Source organism: Propithecus coquereli, unplaced genomic scaffold (genome assembly GCF_000956105.1).
Source record: "Propithecus coquereli isolate 6110/MARCELLA unplaced genomic scaffold, Pcoq_1.0 Scaffold239, whole genome shotgun sequence".
NCBI lineage: Eukaryota > Metazoa > Chordata > Mammalia > Primates > Indriidae > Propithecus > Propithecus coquereli.
Window position 1 is genome coordinate 246,361 of NW_012147941.1, and position 13,581 is coordinate 259,941.

The 13,581-nt window shown below is 57.2% G+C and overlaps 1 protein-coding gene across 3 annotated transcripts in view; it reads right to left on the reverse strand.

Moving 5' to 3' along the window:
• PTPRU (protein tyrosine phosphatase, receptor type, U) overlaps positions 1-12,885 on the reverse strand; it is an 80,220-nt gene extending 67,335 nt beyond the window's left edge. For 2 of the 3 annotated variants that reach the window (XM_012646001.1, XM_012646000.1), the window contains exon 1: positions 12,738-12,810. In XM_012646001.1, coding sequence (XP_012501455.1) covers positions 12,738-12,810 — 73 coding nt within the window. Of the gene's footprint in view, positions 1-12,737 lie in introns of all 3 variants that reach the window. The other variant, XM_012645999.1, reaches the window with a different exon arrangement.
• Positions 12,886-13,581: the final 696 nt, after the last annotated feature.

Consider the following 13,581-nt stretch of genomic DNA (forward strand, 5'->3'; position numbering starts at 1 on the left):
GAGCCAAGGCCCATTTTCCACTAAGAAACCCAACTCCTGGGGAGGCTGCTAGACCAGTGGAAAAAAAACTAAATCAGACTAAATCCGAGTTCAGAACCATAGCAGGGAATCCCTCTGGACTCATCCACACAGACATGGGCACAAACATACACACACACACGTCAACACCACCGCGAGGGGGCCACCAGCTACCACCATGACCACCTGTGCTGGTGAATCCTCACAGCAACTCAGAAAACAGGTACTATTATTATTCCTATTTTGCAGACAGAAATGGGCTCAGAGAGATACAGTTGCTTGCCCAAGGCCACACAGCTTCAACTTACAGAAGCTCAGACTTAAACCACCCATCTTTATTCCAGGAGACTCGGCACAAACAAAATAAGGTCCTGATATTCTGTTGACCGTGTGTGTTAATTCAGCTTTGTTCACAGGACATTTGCTCCCTGACAGTACAAAGCGGGTCCCAGGCTGGCACTATTAGAGGCATGAGGATGACTAAGATCCCACCCTGCTCCCAGGGACCTCCAGGTCTGAGTGAGGGTGAGGGGATGAGGCAGAGCAGAGAAGGGTCAAGGCCACCAGAAGGGGTTCAGGGGAGGGGGTAGGAGGAGGGCAGAGGCTTCCTGGAGGAGGCTGCATCTGAGCAGAGCCTGGAAGGACAGGTGTCACTCTGGCCAGGAGAGATGGGTGGCAGGGCACTCGAGGCAAAGGGCCCAGCAGAGCAAAGGAAGGCCGTGCGTAAACACGCTTTGTTAGAGCACAGAGAGGAGCCCAGACTGGCCGAAGCCCTGGCAGATGGGCCTGGAGGGAGGGAAGGAGGTTGAGGCCAGATCATGGAGGGCCTTAAATGCCCAAGTGAGGAGTTCAGTCTTATTTTAAACTGGAGAGCCACGGTAGGTGCTTGAGCAGGAAAGTGCCTGGATTCAGGTGAGGTAAGTGATACATTCTGTAAGCCATGAGTAGGGCAGATGGCTTCTCCAGAGAGCACAACGGGACCAGGAGGGAGCTTGGGGCCCAGCCACCATGGGGTCCAGAGTTCAATATCAGGAACTGGTGAGAAAAGGGGCCTTGAGTCCCCATCCTGGATACAAACAGTGCACATTCCAGTAACACTCAGATGCACCACACACACACACACACACACACACACACAGCTCCACACTCAAATGTTCGGGCACACACACTTCCTTTCCCCCTGCTGAGTCCAAGCCGTGGGGACACAATCTCAGGCTGGGAACAGGGAGAAGACTAGGCCTCTCCTTGGGTACCCCATCCCTGAGGAGGCCTCCCAGAGAGGGTGGGCTGAATCAAGCCAGGACCCCCACGAGCCCCCCCAGCCTCAGCTCAGACTGGCCCAGCTACATTCCTCAGCTAATCTCCCCAATCTGGAAGGCGGTTGCCTGAGCAACCGTCAGCCACAATTTGGGAAGGCAGGGGGATGGTTCAGCCACATCCAGTCGGGCTCAAGATGGGGTGACGGAAGGGGCAGGGCTGGAGCAGTAGGGGGAGTCTCCCTGGTGTGCGGGTCGCCACACCTCCACATGCGTGTTTCCACAGGCCGCTGCGTGTGTGTGTGTGTGTGCGTGCGTGTGTGTGTGGGCGCCCGCACCTGTGTACATGGCTGTGAGAGTGACGGGACAGCCTGGTACCGAGTGAGTTTCCATACTCAGCTGGGAGGCAGGGGACCTGCACCGTATTCCTACCGAGGCTCCCAGTCCCTCTGTGACTTGCCCTCTCCCAACCCCTGCTCCCTCACCTGTGAAATGAGAATGGGGATCTCTGAGCTTGCTCCCCCCTCTGCAATCCTGACTGCAGACTGCAGCGCGCACCACACGCAGACGCACCACACTCCGATGTTCACACACACCTACTCCCTTTCCCTGGCCTAGTCCAAGCCTTGGGCACACAATCTCGGTTGGGCACCCCATCTCTGGGGTGGCCTCCCAGAGAGGGTGGGTTGGATCAAGCCAGGACCCCCACAGGCTCCCCCAGTCCCTCGTATGAGTGTGCACATGAGCAAGAATAATCTGAAGAAGGAGAGAGACTCCATGGGGGAGAGGCATGTCAGAGGGAGTATGGGTGCCTGAAAGCGGGGGTCTCCCAGGCAGGCGCTGTGAAATCGTAGGTGTGCTACACTTAAAGCAAAGGCGCAAGGCCATATTCATGGTGAGCATGTGTCTCAGGAGGAGGCGGGTGTGTGGTGGGGTGGAGGGGAGCTGTGCATACGTGTGTGTGTGAGCCCCACAAGCACTGTGCACCAGACTTTCCTTACCCACACTGCGCCCACTGTGGCTGCAGCTGCCACCAGCGTTTTCTGAAGACCCCGTGTAAATAGAGCCTGTTTGCAATGACAGACTTTCGTGCCCTTTGGTTTGTCAACAGAACATCCAGTTCCCAAGGATGATTCAGGAGAAACAAAGCTTCTCCCAACAGATTGCAAATTTAGGGGCTGGGATCTCCCCCAATCCCAGGTACAGCCCCAACCGTGGCCTGGGGAACCCAAATACAACCCCAACAACAACGTTGGTCTATTTCATCTTCCAAAGCCGTACCCCTATTCCAGGTAGCCCAACCCAACCCTGGAACCAACACTGGCCTCAGCCCTGGAAATTCTTGCCTAACCCAGCCCTACCTCCAGTGCTCCATCCCAACTATGGCTCCATCTCAGGCCTAATTCCCACCTCCTCCCTGCCTGAGGTCAAGGACTGCTTCTCATTCCTTAGAACCCCACTCGCAAGCTCTGCGCATGGCCAATAGTGGCCAGATGATTGACCCCATGATTTCAGCTAGTCTGACTCCAACCAACTGCACTCAGTTCCAAGACTGTGACTCCAGCCCAGGGGCCTGGCCCAGCCCACCTTGCTGCTCTCCTTGCCCAGTCAACACAGCCAAAGCTAGGCCAGGATTTCCAGAGCTGCCCATAGAGCCCTGAAGAACTCATGAGCAACTAATTACGGTCAGGGCTGGCAGCAATATGCCCATCTTCTAATCACCCAGGGGTCAGCATGGCTGCAACCAGGGAGATCACCCAGAGCTGGGCCACAGGAAGAGAAAGCTGAGCTGGTACCACCCACAGAAGCCAACACAGAGCCCAGCAATGTCAACATCCTTCCATCTCCACTGAGGATAGAAGGAAGCCAAATGCAGCAGGGGGTCTTACCCCAGACCCGCTCCCCATCTCCCTGATCAACATGCACTACAAATCCCAGTGATAGCAATAGGGCTGCCATATTGGCAGTATAAGGGGAAGGTACAGGCCAGGGCTGGATGCCAGACAGGCGAAGGGCCGAGTGGAGGGCTGTGCTGTGCTTAGATACAGTGGGCAGAGTTCACTGATCTCCTGCAGTGCAGACGCCCTGTGTGATAGGAACACACAGTGTGGAGTAGAGGGGCACGAGGCTATGCACAAACCCATGCAGTGCAGAGATCTGTACTTCATAAAAGCACATGGAGAGAGAAGGCTGTGTAGTGCCGCAGTGTGGCACGTCAACAGTGCAGTGCAGCAGCTTTCCAGTGCACAGACACAGAATGCAGTTATACACTGCAGGGGAGCAGAGCACCCAGTATGCACAGACCCCACTACGGACATCGGGTACTGCAAGGCAGAACTGGCCAGGGCCATGATGCAGTGTGAGGTGCCATAGCCATCATGGGCGTACCCCAGAGCTGCACGCGGCACAGCGCACCACTGAGATGCATCCAGTGACACACTGGGCTGATGCTCAGCGCTACACGACAGGTGTATGGAGAAATGCTGAGGTGGTTAAGTTCAAGCCTTACAAGTTCTTCTTCTTCTAGCACTAGCACAGGGCCCTGCACATCGTAGGAGCTCCACGCATGCATTCCCATGGGAAGGGTGTGTCCAGCGTAGGCATACAGAACAGTACAGAGAGACAGGGAAGAGAAGGATGCAGCGCAGTGCAGGAGAAACTGGTGGGTACGGCAGCCCAGTCCGGAATGCAAGCTCAGTACAGCCCCAAGGAGCAGAGTAGGTGCAGACTCGAGGGCAAGAGTAGGAAGTGGTACAAAAACAGAGTGTGGTGAAGATGCCATGTGGAACAGTAGATTCTATGCAAGGGCCTTGAGTCCTAAAACCCAGTAGCTTGCACACAACCCGACAGCAAACAAGTACACTGCAGGGTAGAGGCTTTTGGCAGTACCCTGTGCAGTGCACAAATGCAATGCCAGTCACTGTGCAGCGGTGATGCTCGCAAAAATCCAAACCAGTCCCAAAGCCCAACAAAGTGGTCCCGAGCTGCACTGCAGGTATAGACTCCCTGAGCCATGTGCAATGTGGGGCAGAGGTGCACTGAGGGAGGGCACTTAATGCAAAGATGTTGCTCACCTGGGGCTGCAAACAGAAACCTGGGAGACAACACCAGCCAACAGACACCTTGCTGGTAATATAGCGAAAGGCTGAGGTAGCACAAGGTCAGCGTTACAGCAGCAGTGGTGCAGTGTAAGGGCTGGGCCAGAAGGCACGTATCCAGTGCAGAGCAGTGAAACAGTGGGACAGAAGTGCCATTTGAAGCAAGGGTGCACTGTGTTAGTACAAGGCAACAGCAGAATGCAGAGGGGGCAGTGCCCAGAAACTCAGGAAAGTTCGCATGCCAGATGCAGTACAGATGCCCATCCAATAATGCAGTGCATTACAGAGCTGACACGTGATACAAAGATGCAATGTTGCGGTAGCATGCCATCTGTTGGCACAGTGCAGTGCTGCAACACGAGAAGCTATGCGCGAACCCCAGGAGAGTCTGATGCCCAGTGCAACACAGACTGTCCAGTGAGGTGCTGTAGTGTAGAACATAAACGCTCTATGATGCAAACACGCAATGTGGCCGTAGAAAGCCATGTGCTGGTCTCAGGCAGTGGTGCAGTGTGAGGGGCTCTGTCTAGAAACCCAAGAGACTCCACCTTCCCAGTGCAACGCTGACGTCCATTAGAGTAACACAGCGTAAAAAAGAGCTGCAAAGATACACTCAGCAGGACAGCTGCAGGGTGGAGGCACAGTCCAGTGGGACAATGCAAAGGCAGAGTGTGCAGCAACTCAGCAGAGTCCACACGCCCGGTGCAATGCAGAATGCCAGTGCCGTGGAGGGCTGAGATGCAGTGCAGCGCAAGCATGCTAGATCTAGGACCCCAGGTAGCACACATCCAGAGCAGTCCAGAGTCGTGATGCGGTGCGTTTATGTAGTGCAAAGCAACGACGCAGCACACTGCAAAAGCATTGTGGGGAGAGCGGTGGTGCCTCTCTGTGATGCAACAGAGGGGAGGGGAACCCAGACCCCTGGAGAACCCTGTCCCTACAGCCCTGCCAGGCTAGGCGGGCCCAATCCATGGGTTGGGGTCTGAGGCCTCGTCTGCCTTGTCCCCCATCCTCCAACATCTCCCACCAGAGTGACTCTCCAAGGGCACAGGATGAAGCTGCTGCCACCCACAGGACAGGCCATCCAGAGCTGAGCACATTGTCCAGGTATTTATATCTGAGCAAGGCCCCGGCATGCTGGCAGCCAAACAATGATTTCAGAGTCTGCTGATAAAGCTTTTGGGCAATTAAAGTGTATCCCCTGGCCCCCAGCCCAGGGCAGGGCAGTGTGGGGCAGGACAGAAGAGGGACAGAGAGGCAAACCTATTGGATTAGGCCCTGGCACAGGGTGGGCAGGAAATGGGAGGAACAGGAGGGAGGCAGTGACAGTTCAGCCAGACTCAGCCATCCTGGCCAGTCACTCTCCGACCTGCCATCCCCACCACCATGACTCCTCCCAGGCCTGGACTTCATCAGAAGCCAAGAACAAACTTTTCTGAGCACACAGGATAGCCGCACACATGCACACTGTCAACACCTACAGTGCTTACTATGTGCAGGGCCTGTTCTAAACTAGACATGCACAAACATAAAATACATCCTCACAACAACCCAAGCAGCGTGTCCTTTATCATCCCCATTTCACAAACACTAAAGGCTCAGAGAGGTCAGTAAATGGCCCAAGTGTCACATGGCTAGGAGTGGTGGAACCAGGATTAGAACCATCCCAATGGTCTGGGCCCTGAGCTCATGCTCTTAACCACCACATGCTAGGCACAAACACATACTGACACACATGCACAACCACAGGGATACACACACACATACATAAACATACACACACACACACACACACACACACACACACACACATTCTGAGCATGCATTTCCCACTCGCTCAGCTGAGACCCACCGGTCCTGACCGGATAAGTTTCTGATACCGCTCAGCTGTCACCTCTCATCCCTAGCTGTCCCACATCCCCCTGTTCTCGCCATCCCCCACCTGTCTCCCAACCCTCAGTTATTCCCCCAGAACCACTTGTCCCCTCATTGCCAGCTGTCCTCTTCCCCAGATTTACCTTTGCCACCGGGTATCGCCCATCCCTCAGCTGTCACCCTAGCTGCAGCTGTGATCTGCCCATCAAATATACCCCCCACCACCCCTTCCCAATACCCCTATCCCAATCCTTCCCTGCAGCTTCTGCCCTCAAACTCCCAAACCTTAGCCCTCCTAAGCCCCCTTTCTCCTTGTCCCTTCCGAGTCACCACTTGGTCCTGGGGTCTGCACCTTGAGAATCTGCCCAAGACCTCATGAGCCATCCAGTAGCAGAGTCTTCTGAGTTGCCCCCCTCAGGGGTCCTCCCACAGCCATGCTACAGGCGATGGCAGCCCCCACCCAGAGCCAGACAAGGAGGCATACTGACCCATCCACGACTGCCCTTGGAGCCCAGCTCCTGCCTCTATCCGCTCCAAGCCTTCCCTGTGCACCCAGAGGTTCGCACTGATGCAAACACTTAGTGGGCACCAGCCATGCATGGGCCCTGGGGACCAGAGATGTCAAAGACACAGCCCACTCCTCAGGGGGCTCCCGGCCTAGTGGAGAAAGGAGATGGAAAACAAGAGCAGCCCACTGTCACATATGCATTATGGGAGAAACCTGACCAACTGCGCCAGGACGGGGCTGGGAAGGCTTCATTGCGCCAGAGGCAGTGGACCCAGACCTTGAAGGCCGAGCAGTAGGCAGACCCCACAAGGTGAGAAAGGGAGGGGCGTTCCCGGCAAAAGGCACAGCATGTGCTAAGGCAGAGAGGTGTGAAGGGACGTGGCAGGCTTTGGGAGAGGCCATAAGCCTGGTGATCTTGGATCAGAAGGTGGACAGGCAGGAGGTGGGTCGGGGAGGAGGTGTACGGTGAAGCTGCCTTGGAAAGAAAGGGCTGGTCACACAAGGCCTCGTCTGCCATGTCAGGCTTTAGGTTTTGTCTCCTGGGTGCTGGGCAGCCTTCAGCTTGGGGCAAGGGAGTGGCAGCATCCTACGTATGCTTAGAAAGGTCATTCAGGTCACAGGGTAGTGAAGCATTAGAAAGCGAAAGGCTGATGGCAGGATGGAGACCGAGGAGGAGCGATTGCGATAATCCAGGCAGGAAATAATGAGTCTGCAGAGAAAGGGACATGGACTCAACAAAATCTTTCTCCACAGCCACTGAGTGATGATCCGTCCAGACATCTCTGCTCCCTGAGGTGCCCAGGCCTCACTAACTGCGGCAGGCCTCACACCGCTGGACCAACACGTCCGCAGAACTTTCTGAGAGGATGGAAATGTTCTCCACCTGCACTGACCAGCACAACGACAGCCACAGCAACATGTGACTCTTGAGGACTTGCAATCTGGCTTGTGCAACTGAGGGATGGAATTTTTATTTTCATTCATGTTAACTAATTTAAATTTAATAGCACATGTGACTAAGTGGCCACCGTACTGGGGAATGCAGGTAGAGGACATTGCCATCACTGTAGAAAATTCTGGTGGATAACAAAGCTCTAGACTGACTAACCATGGAGAAACAGAACCACTGGGGCCTCCTTCCCAGGCTCCTGGCTTTGGGAAGGGGGTACCGCAGGCTCAGTTGGGGACAGCCACCAGCACACTCCCACCCAGCACATCCACACCCCATTCCTGGATACATGGATATCCCCACAGGACATCAGGGCACCTCCACACCGAAACGTGCAAACAGACATGGCACCTCACACCCAGACTCACAAACACCTGGATACTTCAGTACGTGGACACCCTGCTGCTGGATATAGAGATACCCCCACACTCAGATATCCAGACATGTGGCACCCCTACACCCAGACACCAGGCACCTGGACACAATACAGAGACACTCTGTATATCCACTAACCTGAAGACTCCTAGATTCCTGGATACACCCACCTCCGATCCAGAGACACTGAGACATCCTCTGCACACCCTGATCCTCCCATACCCTGGTCCTGGGATACCCATACCTAGGTACTGTGACAGCACCCATCCAAATAACAGCTCTGCACCCAACTCCAGGATTTCGACACTTGCATATCCAGACACCCTAGTGTAAGCTCCCCAGGGATCAAAGCACCTGGTCCTGGCACCTCCTTACTCCAAACTCAGATCCTGCCACACCAGGGTAACCAGATATGGCTAGACACCCTGACAGGCCACATATATGCCCTGTGCACCCAGCTACAATCACACACACACACACACACACACACACACACACACACCCCCAAATCTGACTTCCCAGAAGCCAGAGTCCCACTTGCACACACCTCTGCCATCCTCCCCCAACCCCACCCGCAAGGGCCACCCAGGAAGCAGGTCCCCTCCCTCTTCCCCAGCACACAGCAGCCAGGACAGAAGCTATGATCCCACCTGCCCACCCCAGGATCTGGGACTGAGGATGGAGGGAGGATCTTCCGGAAGGCTTCCCTCCCCCTCCTAACGCAGCACCCTCCCTCTGCCCTCCCTCCTCCCCAGACACTCAGACAGACCGTTGAGACTCAATGCCTCACCAACTGTCACAAAGGCCTGAGACTGGGGGCTGGACAGGCCTTGCCAGCTGCTGGGGGTGGGGCTGGGGCCTGGGGGCGGGGCTAGCAGGCAGGAGACCTGCTCCCTTCAGTCTCTGCTAGGGACTTAACCGCCCCAACTCAAAGCTCCCCGATGACCCTTTCTACATGGCCTTTTGACAACACAACACCATCCCCCAGTAGAATTTTCCAGATTCCTGGAGGGAAACCCTATTTCTTTAATCTCTACCTTCAGTGGAGTCAGTGCGCCCCCATCTGGCGTCTCAAGCTCTGAACTTGATCCCCTAGACTTCATTCATTCTTTCATGTCACATACATTTATCTAGACCGGGTGGGCCAGGCCTTGTGCCTGGCACTAAGGATTCAGAGGTGAACCAAATACCCAGTCCCTGTCCTCACAGGTCTCAAGGTCTGGTAAGGGAGACAGGACCAATGAACTGTAATTACAATAATTACAATGCTAAGTAAAAATCCAATCAACCCCCACTCCTGCCTCCTGGGCTAGGACTAGGCATAACCAAGGAAGGCTTCAGGGACGGGGTGATGTCTAAGCTGAGAGCTGCACAAGTTGCAGGAGTTCGCCTGCCGAGAGGTGGAGTTAAGAGAGTTCTGGGGAGAAAGCACAGCTTGTGCAAAGGCCCGGAGAGGAGCAGGCGAGCCATAGGCACTTAGGGGGCTACTGGTAAGAAGATCAGGCTGGCTAGATCACAGGATGCAAAGGGCAAGTGACACAAAGCAAGATGGGCCTGGACAGGCAGGCAGGGGCCGGAGCAAGCAACAGGGCCAAGGGGCAAGGACATAGCCCTGAAAGCAAAGGGGAGCCTTGAGAGGGTTTTAAAGCCGGTTTAAAATGAATCTTAGTAAGATCCTTGCATGGTGGAGGGAAAAGGCTGGAGCCTTCCTGCAGGTGAAAGACGGCTCCAGATGGAGAGAAGGGGACAGATGAGAGAGCCTCCGAGGCGGCACACAGACAGGGCGCAACAGGATGCAGGGAGAGAGAAAGGGGTGGAGGGAGGAAGAGGGCACAAAGCACCCCCTCGAACTCTGGCTACCCCAGCCCTGTATGAAAAGGCCAGCCCGCAAGCCCAGCCTAGCGGATGAAAGCACCAAAGCATGGTGGCGTGCCTCCAGCAAGCAGCGTGCCCCGAGCTCAGCAACCCCACCCCGGCCACTAGCTGCTTCCTGCCGAGTCCCCTCCTCCAGCCCCAGTGAGAAGGGAAGGGCGGGATGCCCAGACAAGCCATTATTGCCCAACCTGAAACCACTGGGCAGCCTCTCCCTCATTCCAGCTGTCCACAACTCCAGGCACCAAAAGGACGAAATGAGCAAGAACACAGCAGAATAAACTACCGCCAGGTTTGCTCCGCTCAGAGACATCACATACCGGCCCTACCCGGGAAACTCGGGAGGCACTCAGGAAGCTGGGCTGACGGTACCCAGACTGGGGCAGGGAGATATCACATCCTCTATTAACAGTTTCTGAATTAAGCTCTAATAGTAACAGCTACTAAGGGGCCAGGAAATTTAGAAGCGAAGTGACTTGCCCAAGGTCAACTGAACAGCAAGTGGCAGAGGCAGAATTTGAACCCAGGTTACCCTGGGTTCAAATCACAGCCTCTGGGGCTTTGTAACAACCCTCAAGCCCATCTTTCGTTCCCTGGCACTCACAGATAGAGCCTAACTTTACAAGGTACTACCAAGTACCATACACTATTATCATCATGCCAGGGGGCAGATGAGGAAACTGAGGCATCAAGAATGGGAGTAACTTGCTCTAGGTCTCACTCCCAAACCTCAGGTCTTGACAATCCCCACTACTAGCAGGAGTTGGGGCACCCGAGAGGTAGAGGTGGGGGTGGGGAGCCTACAATACCCGCCCCCAAGTTTGATCTCAGGATGGGGAAGGGAGACATAGTTGCTACAGGACATGGGGAAGGAGTTGGGGAAGGACAGGGAGGGAGGTCGCCTTGGGCATCCTCTCCGGCACCGGGAGGTCAAAGCTAAAGCTGTGCCCAATGGCTCCGGACCTGTAGGGCGAGGCCCAAGTGCGAACCAGAGCCGGAAGCTATGGGAGCTCCGGCCTGAGACATCCCAGCGGGCGGCAGGGCCGCGAACTCGATCCCGGGAGGTCCTTGTCTGAGGCTGGCGGCCAGCAGGGAGGAGGCGGTTCCCGCACGTGTCTCGGCTCTGATCCCGCCTGGCCAGGGGCGTCTCCCCGTTAGTCGGGCGCCTGGGGTACCCGGCTGGAGCCGCCCAGCCGGAGGTGGGGGTGGGGTGTTGGGGGTGTCCCCAGGAGGGGAGGGTACCTCCGCAACTCCGCGGGAAGGGGCCGCGGTCTGGGATCCCAGGCCTCAGGGTGGGGTGTGGGACACGCACACACAAACACACACCCGACACACCGTGCACAGCACGCACTCGGACGCGCACACAGACACACAGACACAGCTCCGTATACACGCATTCAGGTACGCAAACACGCACACACCGAAAGACACCAGACTCCGAAACACACCCCGAGAGCGCGATCACACAGAGGACGGGAGCGCGGAGACACACGGACACGCTCTCACACGCGTACATACACCGCGGGCCCGGCCAGCCAGGAGGCCGCACAAAGTTGCGGACTCGACCAAGGGAGTGTCCCAGGAGACCCCGGCGTCCGCGGCGCGTCCTGCGCCCACGGGAGGGGGCGCCGTCCCGCAGCGGCCAGCCGGGCCCTGCCCGCGCCCCGACGCCGCAGCCCCCCACCCCGGGACGCAGCCCCCGCCCGCCGCCCCCCGCGAGCCCCCGCTGGCCCGGGCGCCCCGCAGCCCGGCGCCGCCTCGGATCCGCCGCCCGCCAGCGCCGCGCGGAACTTGCGAAACAACAAACAGCCCGACAGGCCGGAGTCGGCGGCCGCGGGCCCCGCTCCTCCCTCCCGAGCCTCGGGCCCTGCCCGACCCGGGAGTCCAGGGGGCGCCGCCGCGACAACTTGTTCCGGCCCAGCGCGCCACACTCGCGCACACGACGCACGCACACACACGTCCTGCCACCGCCCCCTCGGGCGGCCCCGGCCCCGGGCACACACTCGACCGCGGCCCAGGCGCGCACCACACTCGCAACATTCCTGGACGCGCAGCCAGCACACACGGACACACTCACACACTCACATCCGCTCCAGACTCGCTCCCACACACGCATTCCCGGCACACTTGGCATTCACACGGACCCACGCAGCCCCGGCGGCGCACACCACAAACCCCAGACACTCCCACACGTACACAGCGCGCGGACACACACGTTCCGGACCCATTCCCACGCCCTCACACGCGACCTCACAAGCACACACCACACACGCTTCCTCGGATCCACACTCAGGCGGGATCCACCGAGCGCCCCCGACCACATGCGTAACACAAACACACAACCCATTCTCAGACACACAAACAGCACTCCTGGCCAAGGCATACAAAATGCAAACAAATGCAACACATTAGCAGATACAACTCCGGCCACGCAACCAAACTCAGATGCACACACTACACACACATCACCTACTTGGCCGCACAAACACTACACACTGGCAGACACACAAGAGAGCGCACACCCGATGCCTCGATGCACACACATTCACAAACACAACACACTCGCAAACACAACACAGCTCCTTTTCTTGCACACGGAACTCACGGACACACAACATTCGCAGTCACACAACACCCAGGGCACACAACCGCACATCCTACACTCAGACACACACAGGGAGCACGTTCACAACGCCTGGCCACCCAACACTCACACTTTCTTCCGAGCTACGCCACGGGCCCCGGGGCTCAGCGGGGCAAGCTTGGTCCGACCGCCGTGCGCTTACCTGCCGGAGTCTCGGTCTCCGGCGCGCAGAGCTGGAAGGTGAGCGCCAGGACAAGCGCCTGGGCGCGGGACATGGCGGGAGCGCCGCCGCCTGTCCCGGGGCCCGGCGCGGGGGGCGCCGCCGCCGGAGCCCGAGCCGAGCCCGAGGCGAGCCGGAGCCGGAGCGGAGCAGCGCGGCGCGGAGCGGGACTGGCGCCGAGTCCAGAGCGGGAGCCGGAGCGAGCGGGGCGCTGACGTCAGGCCCGGCCGCGCGTTCGGCGGTCTCGCGGCGCCCCCTGCTGGCGGTGGCGGGTGCTGCTGCGGGTCCGGCCGCCCGCCGACCCGGCGCGCCCCTCCCCCACTCCCGCATCCCCGCCGGTGGCCCCGACGCCTCTGCACTGACTGGTCACCAACATTCCAGGCGAGCACACTCATTGCCCGTGCCTAGGTCCCTCATAGCGCTCTCAGGGACAGTGACCCAGGGACACACTGCCTATCTGTCCCATCTGATGCTTGAATCCCTTCTACCTTGGCCCCTCCAAATGTGCATTCATACATACCTCCAAGACAGGGCACTCGTCACGTACCAAAAGCAGTTGTTGGGGCTTTGAAAACGCTGGCATTTAGAAAGTTCTTCATTTTCATGACGTGAAGTCTGTCTCCCACACTAGCACTCACTGGTCCTACTCTATCTACCCTCTGGGCACACAAGTTAGGTATATTTGGGCCTCTATCCACAATGATCTGTAAACTAGTTGTCCGTTACTATGTAAGACCAGGCACCTTCTATGTGTTTTACCTTCTATGTGTTTAAATGGAATCATTTAATCTTCATCATAACCTTATTAGGTATGTACTGCTATATT